The sequence below is a fragment of the Bombus flavifrons genome, chromosome 2, assembly GCF_040668555.2.
Source record: "Bombus flavifrons isolate JBK064 chromosome 2, iyBomFlav1_principal, whole genome shotgun sequence".
NCBI classification, from domain to species: domain Eukaryota; kingdom Metazoa; phylum Arthropoda; class Insecta; order Hymenoptera; family Apidae; genus Bombus; species Bombus flavifrons.
Genome location: NC_138443.1, coordinates 3,196,547 through 3,223,882, shown reverse-complemented (window position 1 = coordinate 3,223,882; position 27,336 = coordinate 3,196,547). Strand labels below are relative to the sequence as shown.

Genomic DNA, 27,336 nt, shown 5'->3' with positions numbered 1-27,336 from the left:
CTGTAGCAGCATGAAGATATACAACAGATCTCTGTGATCTTTGAGAGTTCTGACTTTGTTGACTGCTATCTCCTGTTGTACTCTCACCGGAAGACAATGCGCTTTCAGCGAGCCTTGGTGGTTTCCGGGGTGGAGACAAAATACCCAAATTGTGGCGACTGGAATTCGTAACATCACGCCCTGAACAGGCATGGTCGTCTCGCTTGTTTCTATAAAACGCAAACAATTATATATGCAATAAAAATTAATTTATTATTTTGTACATTTTTTGTGCACATTTTATCGCTTCGAATACTTATAGGTATTTGCCTTTTTGAAAAATTTGAAAGAAGATTATATAAAATACAAAAAAAAAAAAAGAAATTAATAAATATATGTAATGGAGAAGGGAGGTACCCTTCTCCATAATCCTATTTCTCCATAATGCTATAGGTATTTGCCTTTTTGAAAAATTTGAAAGAAGATTATATAAAATACAAAGAAAAAAAAAGAAATTAATAAATATATGTAATGGAGAAGGGAGGTACCCTTCTCCATAATCCTATTTCTCCATAATACTATAGGTATTTGCCTTTTTGAAAAATTTGAAAGAAGATTATATAAAATACAAAAAAAAAAAAGAAATTAATAAATATATGTAATGGAGAAGGGAGGTACCCTAGATTTATTTGAAATATGTCTCTCCCAATAATTTGCTATTTAGCAAAGCATTATCGTAATTGATATTATGTCAAATGGATGCAGCCCACCTGCGATCTCTATTGGAAGAAACAGACTCCTGATCAGTGTCTCCAAAGAAACGCAAATTTTTTTGTACAGAGACACGTTCGGGTGCGGATGAAGCTTCCTCGTCCTCAGTCCCGGTAGTTAAGATTTCGCTTTCCGGTATCCTAGGCTTCTTATCCACTGTCTGAAACAATCAAATTAATGCAAACATCAGTAACGTAGTCGCAGGATTATTCCGCTGAAACAGACAACAAGAAAGAAACAAGAAACACGGAAGTCGAATAGAACTCGACATACGATGATCAAGTTTCTTGCCATTTTGTAACTATGGATAACAAAAAAAAAAGTGGTTCAAGTAAATGTTATTCGGGTGGATAAACTCTATGCTAATAATAAAAAATTAATACAATCTTTCATTTAAACAAATCTAGGCGTCTCTTTTTCCCTTCAAAAGTCACCTCAAACAAATGGGCAGTCAAATTGGTAAAAAATTTAGCCTCGCCTGTACCATTTAACCAGAGCAAAAATGAAGTCAATATCTTCATTAGTCGGAAATAATAGAGCTTTTTAAAGAGCAATATAAAAGTGGTACGAAATGGGAAAGAAATAAGATTATAATTCGTTGACAAACGAACGAAGAAGAGCAAAAAAGAATGTGTGCAAAGAACAGAATAATTCGATATGCTTTACATTATACGAAATATAATAAAGCCTGGTAGAAAGATATATTCTTTACACGAACGAGAAAAATACCGGCGTCTCGCTTGTTTCCACTGTTTCCATCCGTGGCACCCTCATGAATCATGATCTCCCTGGTCCATCGACTCATCCTCTATAGATTATCGTCTATGGTAAGATTCACGCGCACGCAATCATCTCGAACGGCAATAGCCGCAGAGAGACGGCCAGGCGCGGCCTATCGAAGCGGTCAGAGAGAATCGAAATCGGTGCCTGACAGAGATTATTCCGCGGACGATGGTTAAAGCTAGGCAGCCCCCTGATCGGCACTTAATCTCACGATTAAATTAAACCACAGAGCGCAGAGTTAGTTAAGCATTTAATCAAACAGGTAATTGGAGGTTGTACCGGCCTAATGGCTCCGCTCCGTAGCGACCTTTACCGACTGATGAATGCACCAACTTGCTCAGTCGGCTCGCCGCGAACTCGATAACCGGACACACGATCCATCCGCTCGTTATCAGATGCAACTTGTAAAAATCATATACTCTTAGCTTCTGAGTCTCTCAACGTAAAAAACAGCCCGACTTCTTGTCGATTCGATAGGAGTTTGTATCCCTGTCATTGTAGGGAGAGGGGGGGAGAGGGATGTGTAATGTCGAAGAAAATATTGGCGGTGGGACATTTGATATCTGGAAATCTCGAAACCGGAAACTTTTGTTCTGTTTTTGTGACTCGAAACTCTTGAAACCTATGTAAATAATAATTTGTATAAATAACTTACGAGAATATTGTGACTCTATGGTTTTATTTTTATTTAACTGATAATACACCAATTGAGTTTCTAATCATTTAGCGTTCGAAAGAATTGAAAAAGCTAATTTCTTTTAATCGGAATTTTTCGGAAAGAATATTTTTTAAATTAGTTAGTCCGACGAATTAGAATTACAAGATACTGATAAATTAAGAACAAATATTTTACAGGTTCATATGTAACATTGTCGATAATAAACAGTTTGATATCTTTAAAGTATCACGAGCATGGAAGAGATGTCTCTTAAGGATAAAGATATTATCAGCTGATTAGGAGCTCTTTAATTTTCGATGCAAACGTGTCGCGTCACTGTGGAGGTGTTCATCGTGATATTATGCATACAACATAGCTGGGAACCTCGGAATCCCATTCTCTACTGTAATGTCGCCCACTTATTACCAATTTTGGAAAGGGTCTCGTGGAATACGTTCACGGAATTTGATTACTTTGGAGAACCGTTTTGGATGAATGATGTCATAAACCGGAATACTTTATGTCGTGTCCCCTTGATCATTTGTACCTTTTCCAAGTCGAAACGTTCATAAATCGTTGGGCAGATTTATAACATATCTCATTACTTCTTATGAACTTCTTTAGGAATATTGATTTAATTGTTAGAATATGACGTGATCTCATAAGGACTGAAACTTACTTTAATGTTCGACTTGTTCTTCCTTGACAGAGACTTGAACCAGCCCTTTCTCTCAGCTTCTTGTCCCTGATTCTCTCTGGTAAGGGTGTTGCTTGACTCGCAAAAGGATTCCTCTTCTCTGGTGAGTGTACCCGTAGATCTTGACAGCCTTGTCGGTCTGGGCGGGCTGGGACTGCCGCTGGGAGTGGATAAGCGTCTTCGTTGGCTGTACTCTTCCTGCAAAGAAATATCGAAAATATACTTTCATGCACCGGCCTCCAGGAATTCGCACATTTTTCAGAGTATATAGAGGATTACTATACTGTCAAGTGGATAATATGATTTATATTAAAATCACTGTACAGCTGATCATTCTAATCTATATAGATACATTACTTCCTCGTATAGAGTTTATTAATATAAATATAAATGAAAACTATAAATTATAAATGAAACACAACCTGTTCATCGAAGAATTTAAAATAAACTGAAAGTAGGACTTTTTCTAACATTATTCATAATCATTCGGCGATTGAAGCGAGGAATGAACGAGAGAATGAATTTCCTCTTTCGAGCATACATACATACGCGAAGCACTAAGATATTTCACGCAACAGTAGCCAATTGAAAAGAACACAGCAAATGGAACCCACGACGAAGATAATTCGATCGGAGGTGAATCGCGTGGGTGGTATAACTTAATTCGACGATTGATAGATGGAAATCCCAATTTTTCTTCCCCTTCAATTTATCGGTTCACTTTGTTCAAGGAATTTAAACTTAAAGTAACTCAAGATAACGAACACTATACTTGCATAGCAGGTAAAGAAGGACAGTATCGTAAAGTTTCGATCTTTCGATCTTAAGAATTCAAACTAAACAAATTAAATCGACATAACGAAAGAGTTAAGCAATTCTTTTTTAATGGTTCCATTGTTTCGATTTTCACTTTGTCTAATAAATTTGATTTTTAAATCTGGATAAAGAGTAACGGGTTGGTAACAGGTTAAAAGTATGGTACCATCAAATGTTAATTATTGGATTATCAAAAAATTCAAATTTAAAGAAGATTATCCCCTTAATCAAATCCTTAATCCTTAGCAGAATACTGTGAATGTGATATACATGTCGTATTTTGTTATTTTGAAGTTAATAATATTGATATTAGATTGAATTGTAACTTATTTCCTATTTTAATGCATGTTGCATATTATTATTTATTTCCTGTCCTTAATATTTTCTAAATTATAAGAAAGGTAGAGAATGTAACTTTTCAATTGCAATGTGGATACGAAAAAATTCAATAATGTAAACTGAGTAAAAAGAAATTACAAATATAATGTTAGGTTAACACATTAACCTCAATAGCAAATAAAAGAAAATAGTAGTTTCATAAGAAGTAAAGAGAAAAAAGAAATTTGATAATCGAATACCGATCATCGAGTTTCAGCGTTCCATTCCGTTAGTTGAGATCTGGTTCGTATGCATATAACTCGAAGAAACGCGGGTAGACGCGTGTCCGTTTCATTCTCGGCGACGTCTACGTCGTCATTATTATTATCATGTTTTGCATCACCACCATCATCAACGCTGCCACCTCCGTCATTTACCCTCGCTCTCTCGCATGCATAACACACCGGCCACGGACAGCTTCGGGCGTTTTATCGCAACTCTGCCTGTTTATTCATCGATACTCTGCAAAAGAGCCACTATGGTAAGCATGTATAAGAGCGTCTAGCCATGCTGTATCTATTGTTCCTGTTCCAAGGAAATGTTGCTCCTCGCATAGGAACATAATTTTCACCGAAGAAAAATATGTTGCGATTCTCTAGCTGATATCCTTAGCTTAGACTAATCATATTCAACCGTCTTTAAAATTGCATAATCTGGTTCGTTTACGCAAGCTTGATGCTCTATTATTTTTACTATGATTTTAATATTGTATATAATATGATGAATACTTTTAAGACGAAGAATTAACTGTTATTCCACGAAGTACTAGTTATCATATTGAAATATCAATTATTTTTATAATATGTAATTGTACCACCATTTAAATTTCTTATTTGTTACAGGACAGAAACCTTGGTTCCCTTAAGTGTGCATATATCAGTTTGTTGATTGAGAAATTTTATCCTTAGATAGTATTGTCTTAACTACATAGTTAAATTTAAGAGATGATTCCTACATGAACCAAAATTCGTTTTGTGAGAATATTAAATATTCGTCAATATATATTCAAAAATGAAACTCTTCTTTTTCAAGTTTTCTTCAAATATGGATTTCACAGTATCTGGGGTGCGATGACCCCGTTATCTGTACTAAACTGTACTAACTGTAAACCAAAATCTGTACTAAAGATTAGATATTTTTTGGTTTCTTATATTTGCATTTATATTGTAGTGAACGTAGTAGATATAAGAAGAACTCCCAAAATCATATAACTTCCAAAAGTACGTTAAGAAATAAAAATATGCTCGTTATACGTGAATAAATATGAAAGAACAAAACATGCACTAGGCACGTTCCTAGATTCTCGGTCATCTAGTAACTATGCCTGTACTGGTTATATATTTGAGGCAGAAGGGGGCGCCGTATGCTGTGTTCGCGGCGCGTACGGCGCGAAGGACCGCAAGCTACGATCAACCAGCAGTGCATGCGTTACCAGCGCAGCGGACCTTTCGATACGCAATATAATAACATATCGCGCGTACGCGGCCGCGGCTCGTACCCACCGCATAAACTCTTAAATGACTCGCAATGAATAGCCCATATCGCGGAATCATCTGCATAGTACAAGTACGGCGCACTTCCCTCGTACTCTCCATATATACGAGCAACAATATCCCGTGTGCTTCCCATAACGAGTCGTGCTATGGATCAACCGATGCGACGCGACGGTTCGACCGACCGACGACGAGTCTCGGGGACGGTTACGGCGACGGCCACGACTATGAGAGAAGAAGAAGAGGAGGAAAAAGGAGAAAGAAGAAAAGAGCAAGGGTTCTGTACCCTACGGACATTGTGACCCACGCACCGTCCTGCTAACTCTTATAGCACCGCATGCTGCTCTTCCTCCTCTCCCGTTTTTCTTCCCGCTCCGTTCATTCTTCTTTGCTTTCGTCTGCTTATCGACCTTCCTCTCTCCAGCTTCATCGCAGAACGCGTTATGCCCGGCTACTCCCTCGCAGGGACTGGCGTGGGCCGTCAAAGATTGACCTAGGTCTGGGTTCTGCGCCTGTGCATAGCGCGTCATCCACCTCGCGGTCCTGTGCACGCGCGTACTGCTTACTTGCACGCACCAACGCTTCCCAACCTGTCCTACATCCCTCTAGTGCGCACGCGCTCGAACCTCTTGTTCGTATGTGAGGTTGTTTCGCGCATATACGTAGGCATGCGTGTATATGGTGACACAATCCCGCATGCATATGCATCGACGTAAGGCTGTTCTATTCTGTTTCCAATCATATGCCTGTGTCCTTCATGCGTGTAGGTGCGTATTTAAACGTGTGTTACAATAGCGTTGCAAAGGCGAGTGGACGAACGAGGCATGTTTATCCTTGACGCATAACTCTGCAACATTAAACCGACTGCCGTGGGTCAGCGTAGATTACGCATAAATCCAAAGGAGAAGCTATTTACGACGTCAACCGACACCCATTTTAACCCTATGGATTTTTCCATTTCTTTTTTCGACCCACTTGCTTTTGGACGGATAAAAGAATCTGTTAAGGTAGGGTAATTTTATCTTATGAAAAACAAAACAAGCGGTGACACTTGATAACGTGTGAATTCTATTGAATTCGATCGGTTCTCATGTGACCTACATTTGTGCACTCCCGAAAAACCTATAACCAAAAAATTGGTTACATGGCTATATTCCGTAGAATCCATTTAATGTCGCAAAGCTTTAATAGTTTATAGTGTTAAAAATTTCTAATTATTTAATTTCTTTCTAATTGTATAATAACTGTACAAATATCATAAGTCATCAGCTTACATGGCGTTTATGCGATTAATCGTGTTTCATATACTTCGATCTGACGTAAAATTGACACGAACATTCACTAAATTTTCATCAACGACAATATGTAACACAAGTGGGATTCAAAATCATCGCATAAATTCTCTCAATTGTTTCCTTGGCAGTATGCCAAATGGCGAGAAACATGTAAGAGCAATCAACCCCATCTATGTAACGAGAGCGAAGTCTCTTTTTTGTTGCGTTTTTCTGCCTTCTACCAAGATGCGTGGCCCCGGTACAAATCGACAGGGTTCGAGAGCCGCAAAAAGCATCCATCTTAAATAGAATGTATGCAGGTTGAAATCGAGGTGACCGCGCGTCGGATCTCATAGTCTTGACGTTTCTTTTTTGGAATCGACGGATGATGTGCCACGGGATTATAGCGTGCGTGTAAAACCGAGAGTCGAGAGTGACTGGCGAAGAAGAGTTTAGGGGAATTGAACGCGAGCAAGGGAAGTGCGAAAAGGGAGGCGACGTTGGAGCGAGAAACAAGAAAAGAAGAAACGAAATACGACGAAGGGGAACATTGAGGAGCGGGGAAGAAAATAGGGCGCGCACCGTATAATGTTGGCGCGAGAAAAAGTATAATGAGAGGGAATCTCGCCGCTGTAAGTACAAAGGAATATTATAGTAAGATCTGTAACGTGCAAAGCCGCAAAATAAACGAAGTACGCGTAATGGGGTATCGGCTCTGTCGTCTCCCCTGTGGTGCACCTTTAGCTGCCACGCATGCGTGTTACACTCCGTGTGTAAGGGATACAGAGGGAGCCAGTCAGGCCTGCGCAAACAGACCAATAAGAGCAATGCGCGGTAGCAAAGGAAATGAACTAGAAAAGCGAAAGAACAAGCAGAGAAAAGCCGCGAGACACGATACAAGAAACGTCGATATTGGATACTTCGTCGGTAGAGAATAGGACATGATTGTTGTACATTTAGCGTTTTCTAAGCTTGCTACTTTAAATTACGATTCTTCCTTGGTACGGTTATTATTTTAAACGATGTATGTATTGTTACTTTAATTGAACAAATAACAGTTTATGTTATTGATGGTTTGGCTTCGTTTGACTATTATACTTTCGAATATGGAAGAGGAAGTATAGCTTGATATAAGTCGCAGAATGGACTGAATGAAATTGATATTTCAGATTCTGTTCATTTAGTTCATTTCGAAAGATCACTTAGGAAACTAGCGAACTCATATAAAATCAACACAGTTTTACGAATATGAATTTTAATTTTCGTGCAATCAACGCACAAGCATGATATGCATCTGTGTCCCAATTTCACAGGTCGGCTGTTTGAAACGCATTAATCGTGACTCAGGAATAAAAACAAAAAGAGGAGCGGAAAAAAACAGACGGGTCGATCCCTCGAAGCATGATGCGCACTTGTAAGGTTCTTGTTCTTACGAACAGCGCAAGGTCGTCCGCTTCAGCGTTGCGGAGCAGTGTCATGGTGGCAACGCCAGCGCGAGGTTTCTAGGAGGCTGGAGGAGAAGAACGAGCATTGCGCGCTAGTAGAAAACCGGACGCACACTTTTGCGCCCGTGTTGCACGGACGAGCGACCACCACTGCTGCCATTAATAACCGAAGGACCACGCCGCTAGACGGCAGGATAGTGGTGGTACGGTTTACTTTCTTTGGAATAACAATTCTTAGAGAGTGTATCCTCCTGTTGATACACTTGCCCGCCTGTCAATGGGGGCGCTACATACCATGGGAAAGTCTTAAGTTCTTCGAGATCATTTCAAGACTATTCGAGCGAATCGGCCGGAACCGCCCACGGATGGGTTGGCACCCTGCCCTGCCCGTGCATGTTCTCATCTACACGTTTCGCATACACGTACGCGTTGCGATCATACCTCCCCTTGCGCGCTCGCGCAATGATGAAATGACACTGGCCTAGCCTAGGAAGCGAACGGGCAATGCTATCGAGCCTTGGCGGTTCGTCTAGAGAATTAATGTTTGCTTCTTCTGTTATTTTGTTACAATATAAAAAGGAAAAGAAGTAGTTGGAACTTCAGGATTCATGAGAATCAAAAGGCAATGACATGGGTTTGATTTAAGGAAACGGGTACGTATCACCGAACATTATACCATGTATAAGTTAGTCATGTTATGCAAAAAAATTAAGTTTGTCGTTTGCCACAATGTTTTACACAATATTTTTTATTTCATGTCTTTGGTGGTGCATCATCAAAATAGCACATGACGCGTTATCAGGTAAAGTGATATTGGCCATGTCGAGTACAGATTGTCGATTCATTTGGATACCCGTTGCAAATGTATAGCGGACTCTTTTATGCACGCCGCGTCTTCACACCCATTACGAACGCGAATATCACCTTCTATTGTAGGAGGATGAGCTGTCGAAGCTCTACCTCTTTTTTCTTCACGATGGTAAAGAGATAATATCGAGTACATTTTCTACCGTGTCATGATAAATAAACGTTGGCTTTTGCCTTTCGGGTTGGCAGTGTTGTTGCGGTAAGAATGTTGTTAGGTATTTCATTAAATACTAGTCCGATTAATTTTAATATGTTACGACTACAAAGAATTAAATAGATTCCTTCATAGATTATTCGAAATAGTAAAACGACTATATTAGTCATTTTAATTCTGTCTAGCCTAAAATATTCTTACCACCATTGTAAACACTTGAAAGTAATCTTATTTTTAGTATGTATACTGTTTTTCAACTTGCAAAACAAGTTCTCACAGGCGTATCGTGTCTTGGATTTAATATTATGTGTGCAATGCACAATGCACGAGCAAACAGCGTGCACAAACGGTACAATTGTTAAGACATCGAGCCAAGTTCCTTCGTCACTCTGCGTCGTTAAAGCGATGCCTGATCGAGTCCTCTGCTGGCTCAAGAAAACGATCCATTGTGAACCGTCATGCCGCATGATTCCAGCAATGACAAGCTGTATCCTAATCTACAGTTGATATATTGTAGTCCTGTAAAGTCGAGAAAAGTCTCTTGGAATACTCCATGACATATACAAGCCAAATACTTATTAATCCTCAATATGTTTATTAACTTATTGACTTAACATCATTGGCTATCATTAGGTTATAAGTGGATCTACAACAGTTTACATTAAGTTACTTGACAAGTAAACAATGAGAAGAAGGATGAGGAGGAATTTAAAAGGATATTTCAAAGTTGAGAATAGTAAAGTGGTCTCAAGTTGCTTGAATTCAGGTAACTTGACTAATTTAAACGAGGCTTTACACACAAATCAGATAGGTAGATAATACAGCGGCAGTTAGTCGGGAAAAGCCCATATCTGGTGAGTATCTGGTCTCATTCGTGCCAATATTACGTTGCAAGCAGGTAGGGTGCCATTTACACACGAGCCAGGTTAGCGATACATATTGGCCAGTCGGTTCGGATCCACCGCTTAGATGCTCTCTATGGGTAGTTACCTGGCGAAAGATGTATCTCCCGGTACCAGGCTAGTACAAATCGACTGGTCTCGACACACGGATTTTAAGCCGAACTCGAACGGAAAGAAGAAGAAGGAGATATAGATAAATAGATAGGGAGAGAAGAATATAAAACGGGGAAGGGGGGATCATGTAAAGAGGACAAGGAGAAGAATAGGCGAAGAAAGAGAGAAAGGGAGGAAACACGGCGCGCAATGCGGCAGGTAGAATCGTATCGGCAAATTGCAATCGACGACCGCCTTGTCGGCAACTCCCCGTGGCAACAGGAAAGCGCTGCCGAGAAAGAGGGAAATCGAAACTGAAAAGGGAGCACGACGAGGACAGAGAGGTTATCTACTATCCTACAAGTGATACGAATATCCGGCATTGTTTAGGTCTTCGGGGCTAAAGAGTTATCGGTCGTTGATCGTTCCAGGAATCACAGCTTGGTATTCTCATTGATACCTCTTCCTTCTTCTTCTTCTTCCTCTTCTTCTGCTTTTCATACGCGTGGGTTGAACCAATCTGGTTGAGGCTGTTGGATGAAGTTAGGTCAGTTTGTACACGTTACCGGAGACGCGAGCATCTCGTTCGAACCATAAACCCGTAACGGGTTTCCACCAAAATAGCAACGAGCTATTATTTCTAGCTTACGAGCACATGATGCGAAGACAACGGTGCTTTCAATTTTTTTTTGATCGTGAACGCGGGATATAGTTATCCCGTGAATGGAGATCAGTAGAATTTATAGCGATGGTGAACGATTTCCTGTACAGTGGAATTTTCTGCGTCCTACTTCTTCGGGATTTGTGTAGGAATTATTCCACATATGTGACATATTTATTATACTAGTTTGACATATCGTCCAATTTTTCTGCATGTTAGTTTTTAAGACCTAAATAAGTGGATATAGGTGACATGATATTCAGTATTTGCCATTTGATGGATGCGGTATTCAAGTAGTTGCGAAGAAGTGAACTGTAGATAATGTTCACTAAACAAAAATGCGATTCATAACACGATTGTCGCCTGAAGAAAACCTAAAAGCGTGACGTTCATTATTAAGCTTGAAAGCTTAAAATATAATGATTCTAACAGTATCGATCACTATGAATGACTATCATGAATCGCGAAACAGCTAGACAAAGCAAGGAGATGTTTTCGCACGGGGTAAGCCACGAGGCGTGCGAAGATTTGTTAATAGTACAACTATTTCGAGAATCTCGGGATCTCACGGTTGAACCTTTTAACCTCTTATCTATCTCGCCCGACCTCAGGCTGTTATTTGCGAGTGCTTAAAACTCTCTGCCAGCTTAGAAGTTGATGTTGTCTAGCGCTAGAGTTTCTTACTTTGCCATGCTTCGTTGTTATTGTTACTGTCGCATGTACATCGGCTGTTAGGTGTATAAACGATACACCAACGGTAATTCGTATTACTGACCGTGAGAAATCATAACTGGGGAATGGACGAGAGGAAGAAGGCAGCAACGCGTAAAGCCGCGCTCCGCGATTCGTCGTGTCTTCTTCGACCTCTGAAAAAGACGTCAGGAGACGTCTGCCCCCGGGAGGCACGCACCAGCTCCATTGCGTTTTCTTCCTTTCGCTTTTAATCTGCATTCATTTCGACCTTACCTACTAGAAGGTAATCTAATTTCAATCTCTTCCTTTTTGTGCTTCTCGGATTTTCCCCACGGCTTTGCTTTCTTCGATCTTTCATTTACATTTGACCGTGTATTTATCGGGACATCAATTAGTTCCTTTTTTCATGGTTGAGTTAAATTCTTTTACGTTCCTTGCGTATGTGTAACATTGTATCTTTATAAGTTATTAATTAATTAGACAATTAATGAAGCTATTCTTTCAAGGAGAGCAGTTTTAGAATACAATACGCTGTAAATCAATCCTATATTTCCAAAATCGTCTTTTTATTTGATTTTCGAGCTAGACATGTTTGTCTTTATCCTTTTTCATGTCTGTAAAATATTGAGAAATAGTCATAAATCGAACTATTTAATTTTATAATATTCATAAGATGGGTTATCTAACCTTACGCTTTCATATTAAATATTAAAAAAATAAATAAGTATAAAAATAAAGATGCTAATGATTGTTAGTCAATGAAACTACATAGGAATATGTAGTATACATCTGTATTTCAAAAGTACTAAATTTTAAAGAAATATACCACCTTCTATGGTTTCTAAAGTTACTAAAAAAGTCATCTAAGGGAAAAATACGTGGAAAGGTTCCAATTCAAAACAACTATATTGGCGGCTTACTGTTTATTCAAGCGGCCGTACCGATCGAGTGGAAACGTCCATGTCCCTGACACGAAGCAGCAGTAACCCTAGTCGAGGATCTAGATGCGATCGTTACAATGTCGGCTGAGACAGAGTGGCGTGAGTCGCGGTCGCTTGTCGGAATAGATGTTACCGTCAGCCACTACGAGACACCTCAGCGATCACGCAGAACGAAATCGTTTATTTACTGAATGGCAGATTCGCTTATTCATTGCCGCGATTTTTTAAATAATTCAAACATTAGGAGTAAAATTCCGATCGAGGTAGCAATGAGATAACTGTAAAGGTTCGAGGGATATTCTCCTAAATGGCATCGATTGATAAGGATGAAAGGCATAAAAGTCATAAAATTCACGAAAATGGACATATATATTATCCTCGTGTGATCTTTATATTGTACGAATCTGCATCTTCCGAGTGCGTGAAGTGACGAAGTTGAAATTTCATATTTGAGATCCACCATCTCTCTCCATGATACTGATATATGCTAATTATTATCTTGGTCAATGCCCTTTCGAAGTACAGACGTTTCTAGAGGCATGAAAGCCGTTTTCGAAACAACAAACTGTTTCATAGAATTTCATATAAAGATGATAGCTGTCATATGTCTTTCTAGGGGATATACAAGAGCGATCTCGTCGACAAATGAAAGATAGCTCGCGAGACGATAGCAATCCGCGTCAAGAATAGCTCTCAGCGTGAAAAGGGCTTCCAATTGCTTCCTGGTTGCTCGATAACAGCCTCCACCCTGCCGGAGGACGATAATCCTGGATTAACAACAGGACGTCGAGTATCGATTGTTTATCGTGTGAAAGCCGCTCGTGAACGATCGTCCATTACGTTCGCCATGTTGCACGCTGTCCCGCTTCTGCGAAGGGATGGTCTCTCGAATAACCTTTCTCGGTATCTGCCCTCAGTAATCTCTTCGCAATGAAGTTTCTCTCTCTCTCTCTCTCTCTCTCTCTCTCTCTCTGCCTCTCACTCTGTCTCTCTTTTGATCCGGAAATTCACAGAATATCGCTCGTAATACATTGCGAGAAAATAGTAATAAAGTCGTCCGTGCCGCGACCTCTTCCGGGGAAGTTTGAAAATTGTAGGGGGCGCAACTGTGTTAGAGGAACCAGTGAAAGGAGGACTCGCAAGCATTATGAGAAGACATCTCGTTTAGATTTACTTGATTCTCTGAGGGAAAGTTTTTTACAAAATAGGAAAATAAGTTCCTCCTGATAAAAGATTAAACTTTTTTTGGTAAATTATTTGATATTGTTTTCTATTGGACTATAATAACTTCTTCCCAATCGACTAACCATATTACTAAATTCAACAAAACAAATTTCCTTGTCACGTATTATTCCCAAGAGTTTTAACCTGTTAACTGCTATAAAAACTTAAGTTTAAGAACCTCACAGAACTTTGGTTTAAGAACCTCAAACTTCCTTTTCTGAAATCGATTCAGAAACACGAAAGAATCCTAATGCAGTTTGAGTTATGTCAAGGACAATGGACGGAACAGTTTCTGTGTATAGATAGCAAGGCGAAAAAATAGTGGCACAGTGGAAATCGAAGAAGCGTAGACACAAGAACAGGTTAGAAGAAGAAGAACAAGAAGACGGTTTCAGAGTAAGAAAGAAGTGCAGCAGGGAAGAAAGAGGAAGAGAGATATCCAACCGTTCGGCAGACCACAATAAATAGCCATGGTATCGTGTTGCGAGTAATTGAACGGGGCTTCATCCATGGTGCATTAAGTATTGAAAACGTACTGGATCCGGTGAGACAGCGGAGAAGAGGAGGCCACCAGAGAATGGTCAAGCTCTAAGTATTGGTGGAAGAAGGATGGATGATTCATGTCTGTCCGTTGTTGTCCAAGAGTGTTGTGTGTACGGTAACAGAGCATGGGAAGAGGAATCCGATGAGGAACCTCTGTTGCTGCTGGCGCATAATGGCGCTGTGATCCTAGGCCCCGTATGCTACGTGAGGGCAATACTGTATTGTTATTTGTTGGGTTAGGTACTGGTTGCTCCCAGATCAAGTACCAGCGTGCTTGAGATACAGTCCGTCCTGGTGTATCGGAATAATATCTTGCTCGCTTATTGTTGCCGCTCGTTGCAGATAGATCATTCTATTATCGAGATAGCAGTGCACGCGAGTTGGCTTGCAAGGGACAGCGACTTTGCGATGCTACATTGTGTGCACTGTACACCTCGTGATCGTCTATGTGGGATTTACATGTCAAGGTACGTATAAGATACATCTAAATATATCGTTGTGAAAAAGTTTTGTAGTTTGTACATGTATTTTAGTTTGTGCATAATTTGCGTTTAAGGATTTAAGTGTTTTAATGTCATACTAAACATATTTTTATCTAAACAATGTAAATTAAAGGGAGATATCATAGTGATGGTAAATATATTCATGTAAACAGAAGTAAGTCTCCATTGATATTTTAAATGCTCAATAAAAAGCATTAATATTAACTGCTGTTTTTATCAATATTTACCAACTGTATATGGTTCCCCGAGATAAGATCAGAAACAAAAATTAAATTGATGTTTCATTCGGAATTAAAGTATCTTCAATGTTTTTGAGTTACGTGTGTTAATACAACATTACTTATGGGATAATGATTCAATACTTATGACTTATGACACTTAGTACGACATTCATTCCCGCTTGGCAAAATAAAAAGCACATTTGGTATCGTAACAACCATGTAAGTAGTTCCAAACTTTTGACCACTGCTATAAACACTCACGTCCTTCTATACTATAAAAACGCATCTCCTTCGAAGGAGGTGGCTCTTTTCCATCTCATTCCCTCTTTAAACCTCACGCATGTTTCTCTAATTGACTTTCCGCGTATGCGTGGCTAGCTTCCGTGGATGAAATGTTGTCGGTCGATTGAAATGCTTACGGGCCGCTGAACTCGAGCAAATCGAGCACTTGACTTAGAGCACACCAGGCGACTCTTGGAACAGGGGCTGGCTCTCTCTATAGCTGTCGCTCGATCGAGAAAGTGGTTTCACCACAGCCACAGCCACAGCCATAGTTACTGGAACACGCACAGCTAGTGGGATCGTTCGTATTGGCTTATTTTAAACGACGGATTTTTTTATACCGTCGCGAAATCAACGATGGTAGCAGGATTCTAGAATTGGCATCGGCTCTGATGGATACGAATCGTTAAGATGATATCTCCGTGGCGTAGCTTCATTCATGCTGGCTGGGTGATTCGGAGTGTCGTTCGAGTATGTTCATTTGGCTCTCCTCGAATTGCCGATACATCATAGTCCCCACAGCCATTTCGCGATCCGAGATAGCGTCACGTGTTCGTGACAACTGGAAAAAGATAAAAGTGCCATGAAACGGATGCGACATTTTTCTAAGCTTGCACTGCTCGTCGCTCTACGAGATTGTATCGGGATATTTTCCATTCTGGTGAATCGTCGTTCATCGCAAAGCAACGATTTCTCTGATCATCCCTTTTGATGGAGGATTTGTGTTCAGTGTCGTAAATATAAAGTCACTCTGATAAGTATTATCAATTGTTGCCATTTAGTAATTTTACGAGCAATAGAGAATATATTATTCTATCTGGTATATTTGTTTTACCATTTTTAATTTAAACCAGTGTCATGTATATTAGGATACAGTAGGTTGTATAAGTAAAATCATGGGCTAATTAAATCATAAAACTGAGGAGCTCATAATAAAAGAGGTACTTGCCGAATTCTAAGATCGAATTCTAGATAATAATGCATTCTATTAGTCAGAGACGAGACTCGCAGCACAGTGGACTCGGTATTATAAATAATCGTTTATATATGAACTTACTATTAAATGAATATTAAACGGGTTCTACAGAAATAGCCTTTATCGAGGTTCCTCCATTACCATCTGCCAACTTCATAATTTCATTAAATACGGTTCTTCTATGATACATGTAATTACAAATATACTTACAGCAATTACAATATAATGAATTTTGTTAAAAAAGGTTGAAATGTATTGAACAAAAATTAAAGATGCTTGTTGCATTTTTTTGCGAACTATGGAAGAAGCGAGATATGGAAGAAAATATAAAATTCCTTTTGTAAAAAAATATGTGATTTTGAGTCAACTAGCATAATATGTATACATCACAAATTAACACGTGCATTGCGTACCGACATATGAAATTTCAGCAATTCACATACCTATCGATTAGAGAATCAATTATGAAAAAACATACATCGCTCGATTGAACCTTATAATTTATCTGATATAACGACGCAAGTCTAGCCCAAACCTGTATTTTCTTAAACGTGTACTTATTCAAACATAGATCCAAATTTCATAGTTATCTCCATATCTTTCCAGTTTCTCCTTGAAACATTCGTTGCGAGTCGAAAAATACAGAGAGAAGAACAGAATCATGCAATTGAGAAAATAAATTCCAAATAGCGCAAATAGTAAAGTTTCAGTTCTACTGCAATCATATTCACTAGTAGAAGAACGTGGCAAATCGTTTTCCCAGCTAATGGGACATTTCGACCATACGTCATTACACGTTGACGACATTGTGCTGCCCCATTTCTCGACCAGCAGGCTCTCCTGACAAGATTGAGGAGCGTTTGGGACCATTAAAGAGACGCACAGGTCGAGAAATGGTATTTATTTCAAGGCTTACGTAACTTTCCTGCAAATCGCGTAACAATTCCTCGTCTTATTACACGTATTCGTCAAGAGATACTCTCCGTGCACCGGTGACGAATACTCATCATTGGACGCGCCGTTTCCGATGGCGCAATCGGCCACAAGGTGTCGGCGATTAGATTGAATTGGGTTGCGGCGGCTGAATTGCCTCGTGCGCTTTTCGATCACGGTTTCCACTCGGTAACTGTGAGAAACCGCTAAACTTTCCTCCTTGCCGGTCAACAGGACTCTTGTTTAATTCCGTAATCAACGAGACCAGAAAGTGAAGTCTTATTAAGATTCAAAGCGGCGACTCCTGGCTTCGCCGCGCTCTCGCACGCGGCCCATTTGCATCGTAGATCTTCACCAACGATACACACAACGATATCTCTTCTCTCTCGCTACGGTCAGTGGCCACCAAAGGGAGAGCTTGCAGTTTTCGAGGACGAGGAAAACAAAGGGACAGAACCGATAGAGGGCAGCACTCGCGCGCTCGATCATCGCGAGGCGATTGAAAACGCGGAATCATTGTTCGAGATTTGGAGTGGCCGCCTGGTAATTGCCGCGACGGTTTATGTGAACCAGATGCGATCCTCGGACAGGACGACCGTCAAGGGTCTACGCTAGCCTAGTGCGGACCCATCATAAACCGTGGGCCTATTGTACAATCAAGGTACTTTAGGACTCCACGGAAGAAAACCATAAAAAAGGAAATTGCTTTATGTTTATACTACATCTCAGGAAGACCGGACACGCAGGTTTTCCCCGAGTGTAGGGTCACCCGCGCGCGAACCTTCATAAAGGCAGCCAGCCCATTCTCAAACATACGTCTTTACCCAATGATCAGTTAGGAACAGACTTGAGACACACCCACCACGAACCTTCCTGTACGACAGCAACATATCCAAGACTCACTCTTACACCAGTATTCTAAGAGTCAACACCTAACAGACTCTTGCACCAGTATTCTAAGAGTCAACACCTAACAGACTCTTGCACCAGTATTCTAAGAGTCAACGCATAACAGGGACTCTTGCACCGGTATTCTAAGAGTCAACACCTAACAGTATTCAGTGAGTAACATTATATTTAACAGGATAACTCAGTAACTTCAATACAGTTGTAGTCAGAGTATTAAGTGGAAATCAGTAACTTAAAATCAGTTGTAATCAGAGTATTGAGTGGAATAAATAAGGTGAAATAAACCTCGCTCTTTACATTTATTATAATCCTCCACCTTGGGCGCTAATAACGTTCAAGGCTCGCAATACCAACCGATCAGTTGTGCCTGACTGGTCGTTATTAATTTGTGTGTCGCAACAATCATTGATCATGGAATTACCTTTTTCCTATTGGGTTGCAAGTGATTTATTGAGAAGTACGGAGAATGGAATATTATGGAAAATAGTTTTTCTATTCCACGAGTAAAGAAACTTATGTATTTTATCTCCATTCAGAAGAATAAATCGTTGCTTTGCTTTGATAGTGGAACAACTTAAAATATTTCAAATTTGCTTTTATCGAATAAAAGGTCTACAGTATGTTCCTATTTTTATCTTTTTATCGTGTAAAACGGTATATTTACAACTCCATCAGTTTTGCGTCAGAAAGAAGAATTATTACTCATGCCGCTATCAACCTGGCCTTAGTTTTACAACACTGGCTCATCTTCAGTTGGTCTGTGACGCTACTAATGGAAGGTGTACCATTTTCGCGAATAATGGTATATCTTGCACTAAGTCATAGTAAGTTACAATGTCGTTGAAATGACTTACGAAGATTTCTTTGCGAATTTTAAAACGCTTCTTCCGAATTGTCGTATAAATAAGAATGTCATAAAGGTATTGCAATGTATGAGTATGGTTTCAGAGATGTCTAACAAGTTCCTTTCGATATACATTTTGTCCAATTCTGTCTTTTTAAATGAATTATTCTTTGTTGCAAGTTGAGTTAATACAACGAGTCAATCAGATGTTTAGTTTATTCAATGTTACAATTTAATAACGTAATTTTATATTACGTAATACATAATAACGTACAATGCTATATTTTAGATATGATTGATATTGAATCGATATTGAAGATCAGGATAGCTACTATAGTTCGCAATGAGAAGTGTTCGAAAGAATGTTTGCCATTTATATTCCAAGTTCACATTAAAAAAAATATTTTATCTACATATTGAAAGCATTAAATTTGTTTAAATCATTGATTTAATTGAATAATTGATGTGTCTTCTTAAGTGTTCCTTTCTACTCTAACGCAAAAGAATTTTATGGAATAAATACACACATCGTCTTTCAAACTGGAATCCTACCAGCATAATTATACATCTATTGATATTTCAATCTCACAGAACATCTAAATATCATTTAATCGATGCTTTCTAAATCTTTCACAATCTTTAACGTGCATTTTGACACGTTCACTCTTCCCATTTCGCCTCACGTTTGACATTAACACTCGAACTCACGTGTATGTTCATCTACGTTCCCAAAAAGAGTAAAAAATCATCGGACCCGGCTTTGCATCGGTGCACTCTACGAAAGAGATACAAACACCGCACGATGATCGTTAGAGGATCTTCAGGCTTAACTAACTGCGTTCCTTATCTAAATGGCAATAATAATTGGCTGCGAAGCATATCCCGTATCGATACTCGGCTAACGTACGATGCATCGGCATGGGAACAATGCACCGTCAACTCACAGCGTTTGTTGGAGAAAAGACGTAGTATGGAGATGATAGGTGCGAGGTACGCGTTCCTCAAGCGAAAGGGAGATAATCGGGAATTATCATTCGCGTCTAATCGATAATAGTCCCTGTTTGCTGAACAGCTTTTGTTGACATTGCACTGTATCGTATTATCGAGCTTAGATTGGACGCAAAAGTATATTATCATTTTAAAGTAATACGTGTAGTATTGTAAGCTGCGCTTTGGGTGTAGATGTCGCTGCTGAGTTAGGCCACTTTTCTTCTCATTTTTTGTATCGTGGAAGAAAAATCGGACTCCGGTCGCCGGGATTCGAACCCGGGTTCCGAACGTTTGCAACCTAAGGCGCTAACCACTGCTTTTTTTAAAATTTTTTTTTAATGATGTTTATTTAACCCAAGATACAATTAATTACATTTTGGTATTCATAATAAACTGTGAATTTTGGTAATGATGTGTTAGGCAAAGGTACCGATACGCGGCGGTACGACGTAGCCATACTATATTATGTATCGGCGCTTTACATTTTTTGTGTTTAATACACTTTTTGGGTTTAAGCAGCTGGGGAGCGGAGCTTTTTTTTTTTATTTCTTCTGTCTTGAAAACTTGGTCGCAAAACAGGACGCTTCGGTAGTCTGCTTTTTTGGGTGCTGTGTAATTTTGGGGAGGAGTGGGATGAGAGGGAGGGGGCGGGGAGGGGATGTCAAATAGGTTTATTTACCAAATTTACAAATATTTATAGTTTACACCTGTGTTATACGGTGTCAGAATTGAGTTCTGTCGGTTTAATGGTTTGCTTTCTTGTTTTATTATGGATTTGGAATCCACCAATATTTTTTTGTGTTTTTTCTGTGTTTGTCTTTAGTGTCTTTCAGAGGGAGGGCCATGTTGTATCTCCACCTAGTGTTTGCGGTTTGTCCGTTTAAGTTTTCTTCGTAGAGTATAGTTTTGGTCCCTATTTTTCTTTTTATGTGATAAATTATTGGGATGTTATTTTGGTCTTGGAGGTAGTTTTTTTCGTCTAGGTATAGGAACGCTTCTGGGGGGATGTAGCCTGTTGCCAGAGTGTTTTTGTAATATGCGTCATTTGGGAATAAGCAACTGAAGATTAAGCTATTATCTTTGCCGCTTGCGCGAAGTGGTTTCTTATTAATTTTAAGATGTGTTAATTTTCTCAAAAAGTTCTCGGAGTTCCGTTTTTATTGTTTTGGTTTTGCGGCCTGTTACGTAGATGATTAGGTCATCTGCGAAGGCTATGGAGCGTTTATGGGTGGATGTATTGAGATTAAAGAGGTTTAGTAAGTCACTATTGTAAATATTGAAAAGTAACGGGGAATTTACTGTATCTTGTTGCAAACCGTTTTTTATGGAAAATTCTTTGCTTGATGTGTGTGAACCTTCAGTCATTACGAATGTTCTGCTTGTGATCATGTCCCAGACTATTTTGATTAGGTATTTAGGAAAGTTTTTCTTGATTAATTTGTATATGAGACCTGGGATCCAGACTGTGTCGAAAGCTTTTTCGAGGTCTATTAAGCAGGCGGCTACTCGTTGTTTTGCGTTTGGCGCTAACCACTGCGCTGCCGTCGTCCGATACTAGTTAGTGTCGAGTGGTGGTATTTGCTATCGAGTGCCACCACAGGCCTTTTTTCCACGATACTACATACGTAATACGTAATACATGCACACTTTTTGCTTTTGATAGAATACAATATAGTTATAAAATTTCAGTCGATTTATTCTAAGCGTTAGATATTATTTTATAAATCTAATAATCTAGGAATAGTGAAATTATGATAGTAGCGAATGTTAATTCAACATCATCCTTAATTGTTCGAAAAACGCGTTATGCTTTTTAGTGGAGAAAGACATTAACTCGACATCTAGATTGTCACTCTTGAAAATAACGTAAGTATCGTATTACATTTATGCGAAAAATAAATTATAATTATATTTGTTAGGTTTAAAATGCATGTACGTGTAATTCCGTTATTAGAGAAACTTTTGTTTAAAGCATAACCCAGTTAGCAGGTTAAAATATAATAAACAATAAAAAATGTAAAGAAACAAGGTCGATCATTGGAAACAGTGGAAACATTTCCACGTTTATTTATTTCGTATAATTTTCCCGATAGTTAATCTCCGCAGCTCGATGTAAATCTGTTCTTGGAGCGAGAAAATGAGAAAGAACGATGTACGGAGTCGACGATGGCGGGACGTGCGTTCGCAATAATGCCTTTCATACGTCTTTAGCATCCAGCAAACACGTGCACGCAGTAACCGCAGGTAAGTTGTTGTCCTAGTTTATTTTACGAGGAGGAGCATTCACGTATATGATACGCGTATTAAAGACGAACACTTTGCTTCGGAGTGTCGTATGAAGATTTCCAGGAAACGCTTCGGTATCGCGTATTTATGAAGAGCTGGATACCTTTGAAAAATTATATCAGATACTCGCGCAGAGACAACGTGCGCCTCGTACAAGAGCCATGTAATTGCTATGCCGGCCACGATTCGCGTTTGGCGCAAGAAACGAGTACATTTTTTACAATTTGGAATGTACTTGATACGAGCAGTTGCTGAGATTTAGTGATTTTACACGGAGCGACAATTTAGTGGAGACAGGGATTTAGTGACTTTTATGATAGTCGAGCGTGAAGCTAGTGATTTAGATTAGAAAGTGATATAATTTTATGAAAGTACAAATCCAATGGAAATGATCATATCCGAGTTCAAGGATTTCAAAGATGGTTCAGATTATTATAGATTAGACATATAACTATTACATATATTGAAAACATAGTGAAAATGGACACCTTAATATTTCAGTGAACTTTTATGGAAATTTAGTAGAAATAGGAAATATAATATCCGATGAATTAAATATCATATTAAAGATTTCATGGATATTTAATGGGAATGAAAATTTGAAATTCAATGACAGAACCATAATAAATATATTCATCATATTCGAGGATCTAGTTGGATCAGTTTTTAGAGATTTAGCAATTTCGAATAACATATGATTGATAGGATTAGATATGACATATATTGAGGCTATAGATATTTTCATATATTTCAACGTACGAGTGAAATTAACGACGATGTTACTATATTTAAAGTCAATTTTCATGCTTCCTATCGGAATGTGATATTCCTATAGGCTTGAATGACGTAAACTGAATGAGATAGCGAGTAGACGATCGGTATTCCAAGCGGGCAGCTAATTAGTAAAACGAATCGCGTAACGTTTGTGCCAATTAGCGCATAGGCAAGCGTAACAATAGTATCGCAATCGTAGCTGGCAAAGTAATCGAGAGGTATGCTTCGTTACGTTACAGTTTACAATAACCTGTAACGTTTTATTTCCAAGGAAAAGTGATATTACGTTACCCTATCCACTTAAAATAGCGAGAAAACTACGCGGTCATTGGCTTCCGATATTCTATTTCTTTATTCGCATAGAACGCCATTCTAATAATCACTAGCTTCGCTATTTTTATTACCCGTAATTTTCTGCTCTTAATCTATTGCCCGGGGATATAATTCGTCATTCAAATAATATACAGGGTGGTTGGTAACTGGTGGTACAAGCGGAAAGGGGATGATTCTACGCGAAAAAAGAAGTCGAAAATATAGAATACAATTTTTTTTTTTAATTTTTCCATCGGGACAACGATCTACAGTGAGATGCGGTATAACGAGACGTGATAAAGTGCAGGCGTACCGAGCGAAAGTTCAAAGTCGATTTTCTCGAAAATAAAGCCTCAAACGAAAAATTTTTATTGTATATTTTCGACTTCTTTTTTCGCGTAGAATCACCCCCTTTCCGCTTGTACCACCAGTTATCAACCACCTTGTATAATTCTTTTATTTAGGGATCTTCTGTTTTTGTTACGTATAGGTAGTAAACCCTTATTAGATTACATTTATATGTATTTGGGAAATCTAAAGTTGACTTAACTGAAATTGATCGGTCTTTGTTATTAATTTCTAATTTTATAATTATCGAAGCTTTTATGGACGGAACATTAAAGGACGACCCGGTTAACAGGTTAAAGAAGATAAAATATTGTAAAGTTTCGACTTTGTATGTTTAGGAAGAAGCAAATGTATTAATGTTTGCGACCCTCAAAAATATTTGGAAACGCGGTTTAAAGACTATAGAATAAATATTTGCTTTTTCTCACGTGTTGTTCTATCTTAAAAGCGAAAAAACTTCGTCAGCCGACTTGAACCACTCAGACAGAGTGTATACTTTCCTTTTTGTCCTTCTTTCAGTTGATTCATCGAGTATACCTTTGTAGTAGACAAATATTGGAATTGATCTCGATACTTCTATGGCTAAACTATACATTTTGCAAATTTGAATGTTATTGTTCAGAAAGTCACATTTATTCTGTGCAAATGATAGATGTATGAAATAGAAAAGAAAACATAGTATAGCAAATATTTTTTTCATTTTATCCCCTCCTTGCACATACCTAAATTTCAAATATCTCTTTTGTGTATCGAATAAGTTTGGCATATCTCAAAATTTATTCGATACACAAAAAATCGTCAATAGCAAATCAAAACGTACAATGTACAACTAATTAATCCCATGCATATTCAATCTCTTATTCACCTCCGTACCACCAATCCTAGTAATCCGATCACAAATACCCATTTATCTGCCTAAAAACAAAAAAAAAAGAGAAGAAAAATCCGCATTCCACTTCACTTTGACGAAAGAAAAAGCCACGTGCACATTAACACTGGTGCACACTGATATCTCAATTTTCATTCAACAGCCACGTTCCAGCGGCCCAGCAGTACGAACGGCGGCATCTCCTGCGCGATCCTTGGCAACCTCGGTTCACGTTAATTATCGTAAAAAGCCACGCGCCTCCGTTCAACCAGCAGGTAGATCGTATTTCCCCAACTGTGTGTAGATCGCGCGTCCTTTTGTCAGCGGGTAGATAACGCAGGGCCCCGTGGTAGCCACTTAACCGTACGATCGATCGCTTCTTCGACCGCGTAGTTTCACCTGGACATCTCTCCTCCTCCTCCTTACCCCCCCATGCCTCACCTCCTACGTTCCTATCCCTTCAAGCCCGGATAATTGAGTTCGGCGAGTGCATGCCGACAAAGTAAACCGTGCCGAGCCATCACCGACGACGTCCTGCGGCCGTTGTGTCTCATAAAGATTACACGGTGCACGAGTTTCCATAAATATTCATGCTTCCATAATTATCCCTCTCCGTCCCGCGCGATCGTTCAGTAACGATCGTTCAATGAGATTCAGATTTACCGACTACAGGAATATCGGACCGATTTTTAGCCATTTCGCATTTATTTCACAGATCTTGAGCATTGTGTTTGTAAATGTCGAAGGGTAACTGGCCTTGCGTTTTGGAAATTATTATTTTACGATCAGGTAAAGTCACTTTCCATTTCAAAGTCTATGTTCTTGCAAAGTCTATTTGTCATCGATTTCGTTAGATTTGGCACTGCGAGCTTTTTTTTGATGCGGCATTCGCGGGTGCAAGAGTGTACAGAGTGAGAGTTCTATATTTTTAATTATATTCAGAGAAATACGGATTTCTATCAATATACGTAGTCCAGTCATAGTAATGGAATATGTTGAAGTGGTCACCACTTATAAGAAAACTCTACATCTGGTCTTTTTAGTTTTCTCAAGTACTGAAGCCATCGACAGCGCGTAGACAAAAGACTGCGACGAAGTCAGACCATAAACAGTAGACAGGCGACGTTGGCTTCGAGGTTTTCAGTTATTTTGTAACACAGCTAGCGTGCGGATCTGGACCAGCTCAAATTGTATTCTTAGTTATAATTACACTTCTATTTAAATATATTTTCTGCCTTACAATTTATCCACGAGTTTTCTCTGTTTACACGTCGAATAACCTCAACAGAATAGAAGTTTGGTTGTTTCGGGATCAATAAGTGAAATATTTTTAATATTCAAATGAAATTATATCGAGAACAGAGTAGGTCGAGTACGTGTACTACGTACTATGTAAAATTTTAAACCATCTGCTATAATGATTTCGTAATGATAACTACTCATAGTTTTGGGAAATAGTCGTACATGGTGTTACGAGGAGATATCATCGACTATAATGTGACTGAGGATTATGCATTTGTGATAAATAAATGTAAAATATTCAAAGTACGATGACTTAAAAACAAAATAAATAAAACTTATGAATGAAATTATGAGGTATATATTTATATAAAATTTATAATATTCAGCATTGTATAACATTACATTTATTCCGCGCATCGTATACTCAATTTTGTCTGTACGTAAACGTTCGGATCCTTCTGTTCTATTATTGAATTCTATCATCGTATCTATCGTCTATCTATTATCGTATGAATCGAAGAATTTGCATAAATTGATCTTTAAGCATTGTGATCGAGAAGAAAACAGGTCCACATTTCTTGGACCATAAATAACAAGCTTTTAGTGATTTTGTTTCATATGCTCCTCGAGCATACGAAATTGCAATAAAAGCAAGTAACTCGGTAATTGAAATTGTCCAATCATTTCTTAAAACACGACATACCTTTGCTTTGGTACAAGATTTTATATGTTCCAACATGTTTCTCTTGATTATCAAGTGGAAGACACTGTTTACACTGCCTGTCACCACGTCCCTTTTTGTACAATCAGTAAGACTAGCGAATAATTGGAAATAGGCTGATCTAGTAAGAGACGACTTATTCGCCCGATATTTAATTAATTAATAAATATTTAATTAATTAATAAATATTGGGTGGATAGGTCGTCTACCACTAGAACCGTCTATTTCCAATTTCTTCCAAGTTGTTCCATCGATCGCAATTTCTGTATCACGAACTGCATTCAAATTGTGGGATAATCTGGGAATGTTTGTGTAATTCTTGGACCCAGACTCGCATGGGAGATGCATCCTTTTCCTGCTGTGACAAAAATTCCGGAGATCTTCCTCTTCGCTATCCGATGATTCCTCTGTTTTTCGCTTTCATCTGATTCGAAAATCTCAAATTCATCTTTGTTTTGAAATGACTTATTTTTATTCTCTTCGTAGCTTGTGTTAGAGCACTCCTCGCATAATCGACTATTTTTTGCAATATGTTATCTCCTCTTCTAGACATATTCGAGCGCATAAATGACAAGGGCTATTTGTCAAAACGGTGAAAAGTTGAATTTCATAATAATAAATTCACAATAATTCGCAACTTCACAATAATATTACTGATACTCAAAATGCACTAGTATTTTCTTCTTGAGTGCACGGACTAATAATAACTGAAACTTCAAAAACGTCTTCATACTACGACTGCAATTCATACACCG

At 38.7% G+C, this 27,336-nt stretch overlaps 1 protein-coding gene and 1 long non-coding RNA gene across 3 annotated transcripts in view; one reads left to right on the top strand and one right to left on the bottom strand.

Moving 5' to 3' along the window:
• Window positions 1-27,336, bottom strand: part of blo (bloated) — a 170,077-nt gene that overhangs the window by 1,614 nt on the left and 141,127 nt on the right. For both annotated transcript variants that reach the window (XM_069131905.1, XM_069131906.1), the window contains exons 4-6: window positions 2,871-3,086; window positions 750-910; window positions 1-209 (exon numbers count right to left, since the gene is read on the bottom strand). In XM_069131905.1, coding sequence (XP_068988006.1) covers window positions 1-209; window positions 750-910; window positions 2,871-3,086 — 586 coding nt within the window. The remainder of the gene's footprint in view (window positions 210-749; window positions 911-2,870; window positions 3,087-27,336) is intronic.
• Window positions 7,114-10,081, top strand: LOC138189765 (uncharacterized). The gene is made up of 4 exons (XR_011176104.1): window positions 7,114-7,481; window positions 8,163-8,947; window positions 9,079-9,802; window positions 9,949-10,081. It is a non-coding gene; the product is annotated as an uncharacterized LOC138189765 (long non-coding RNA).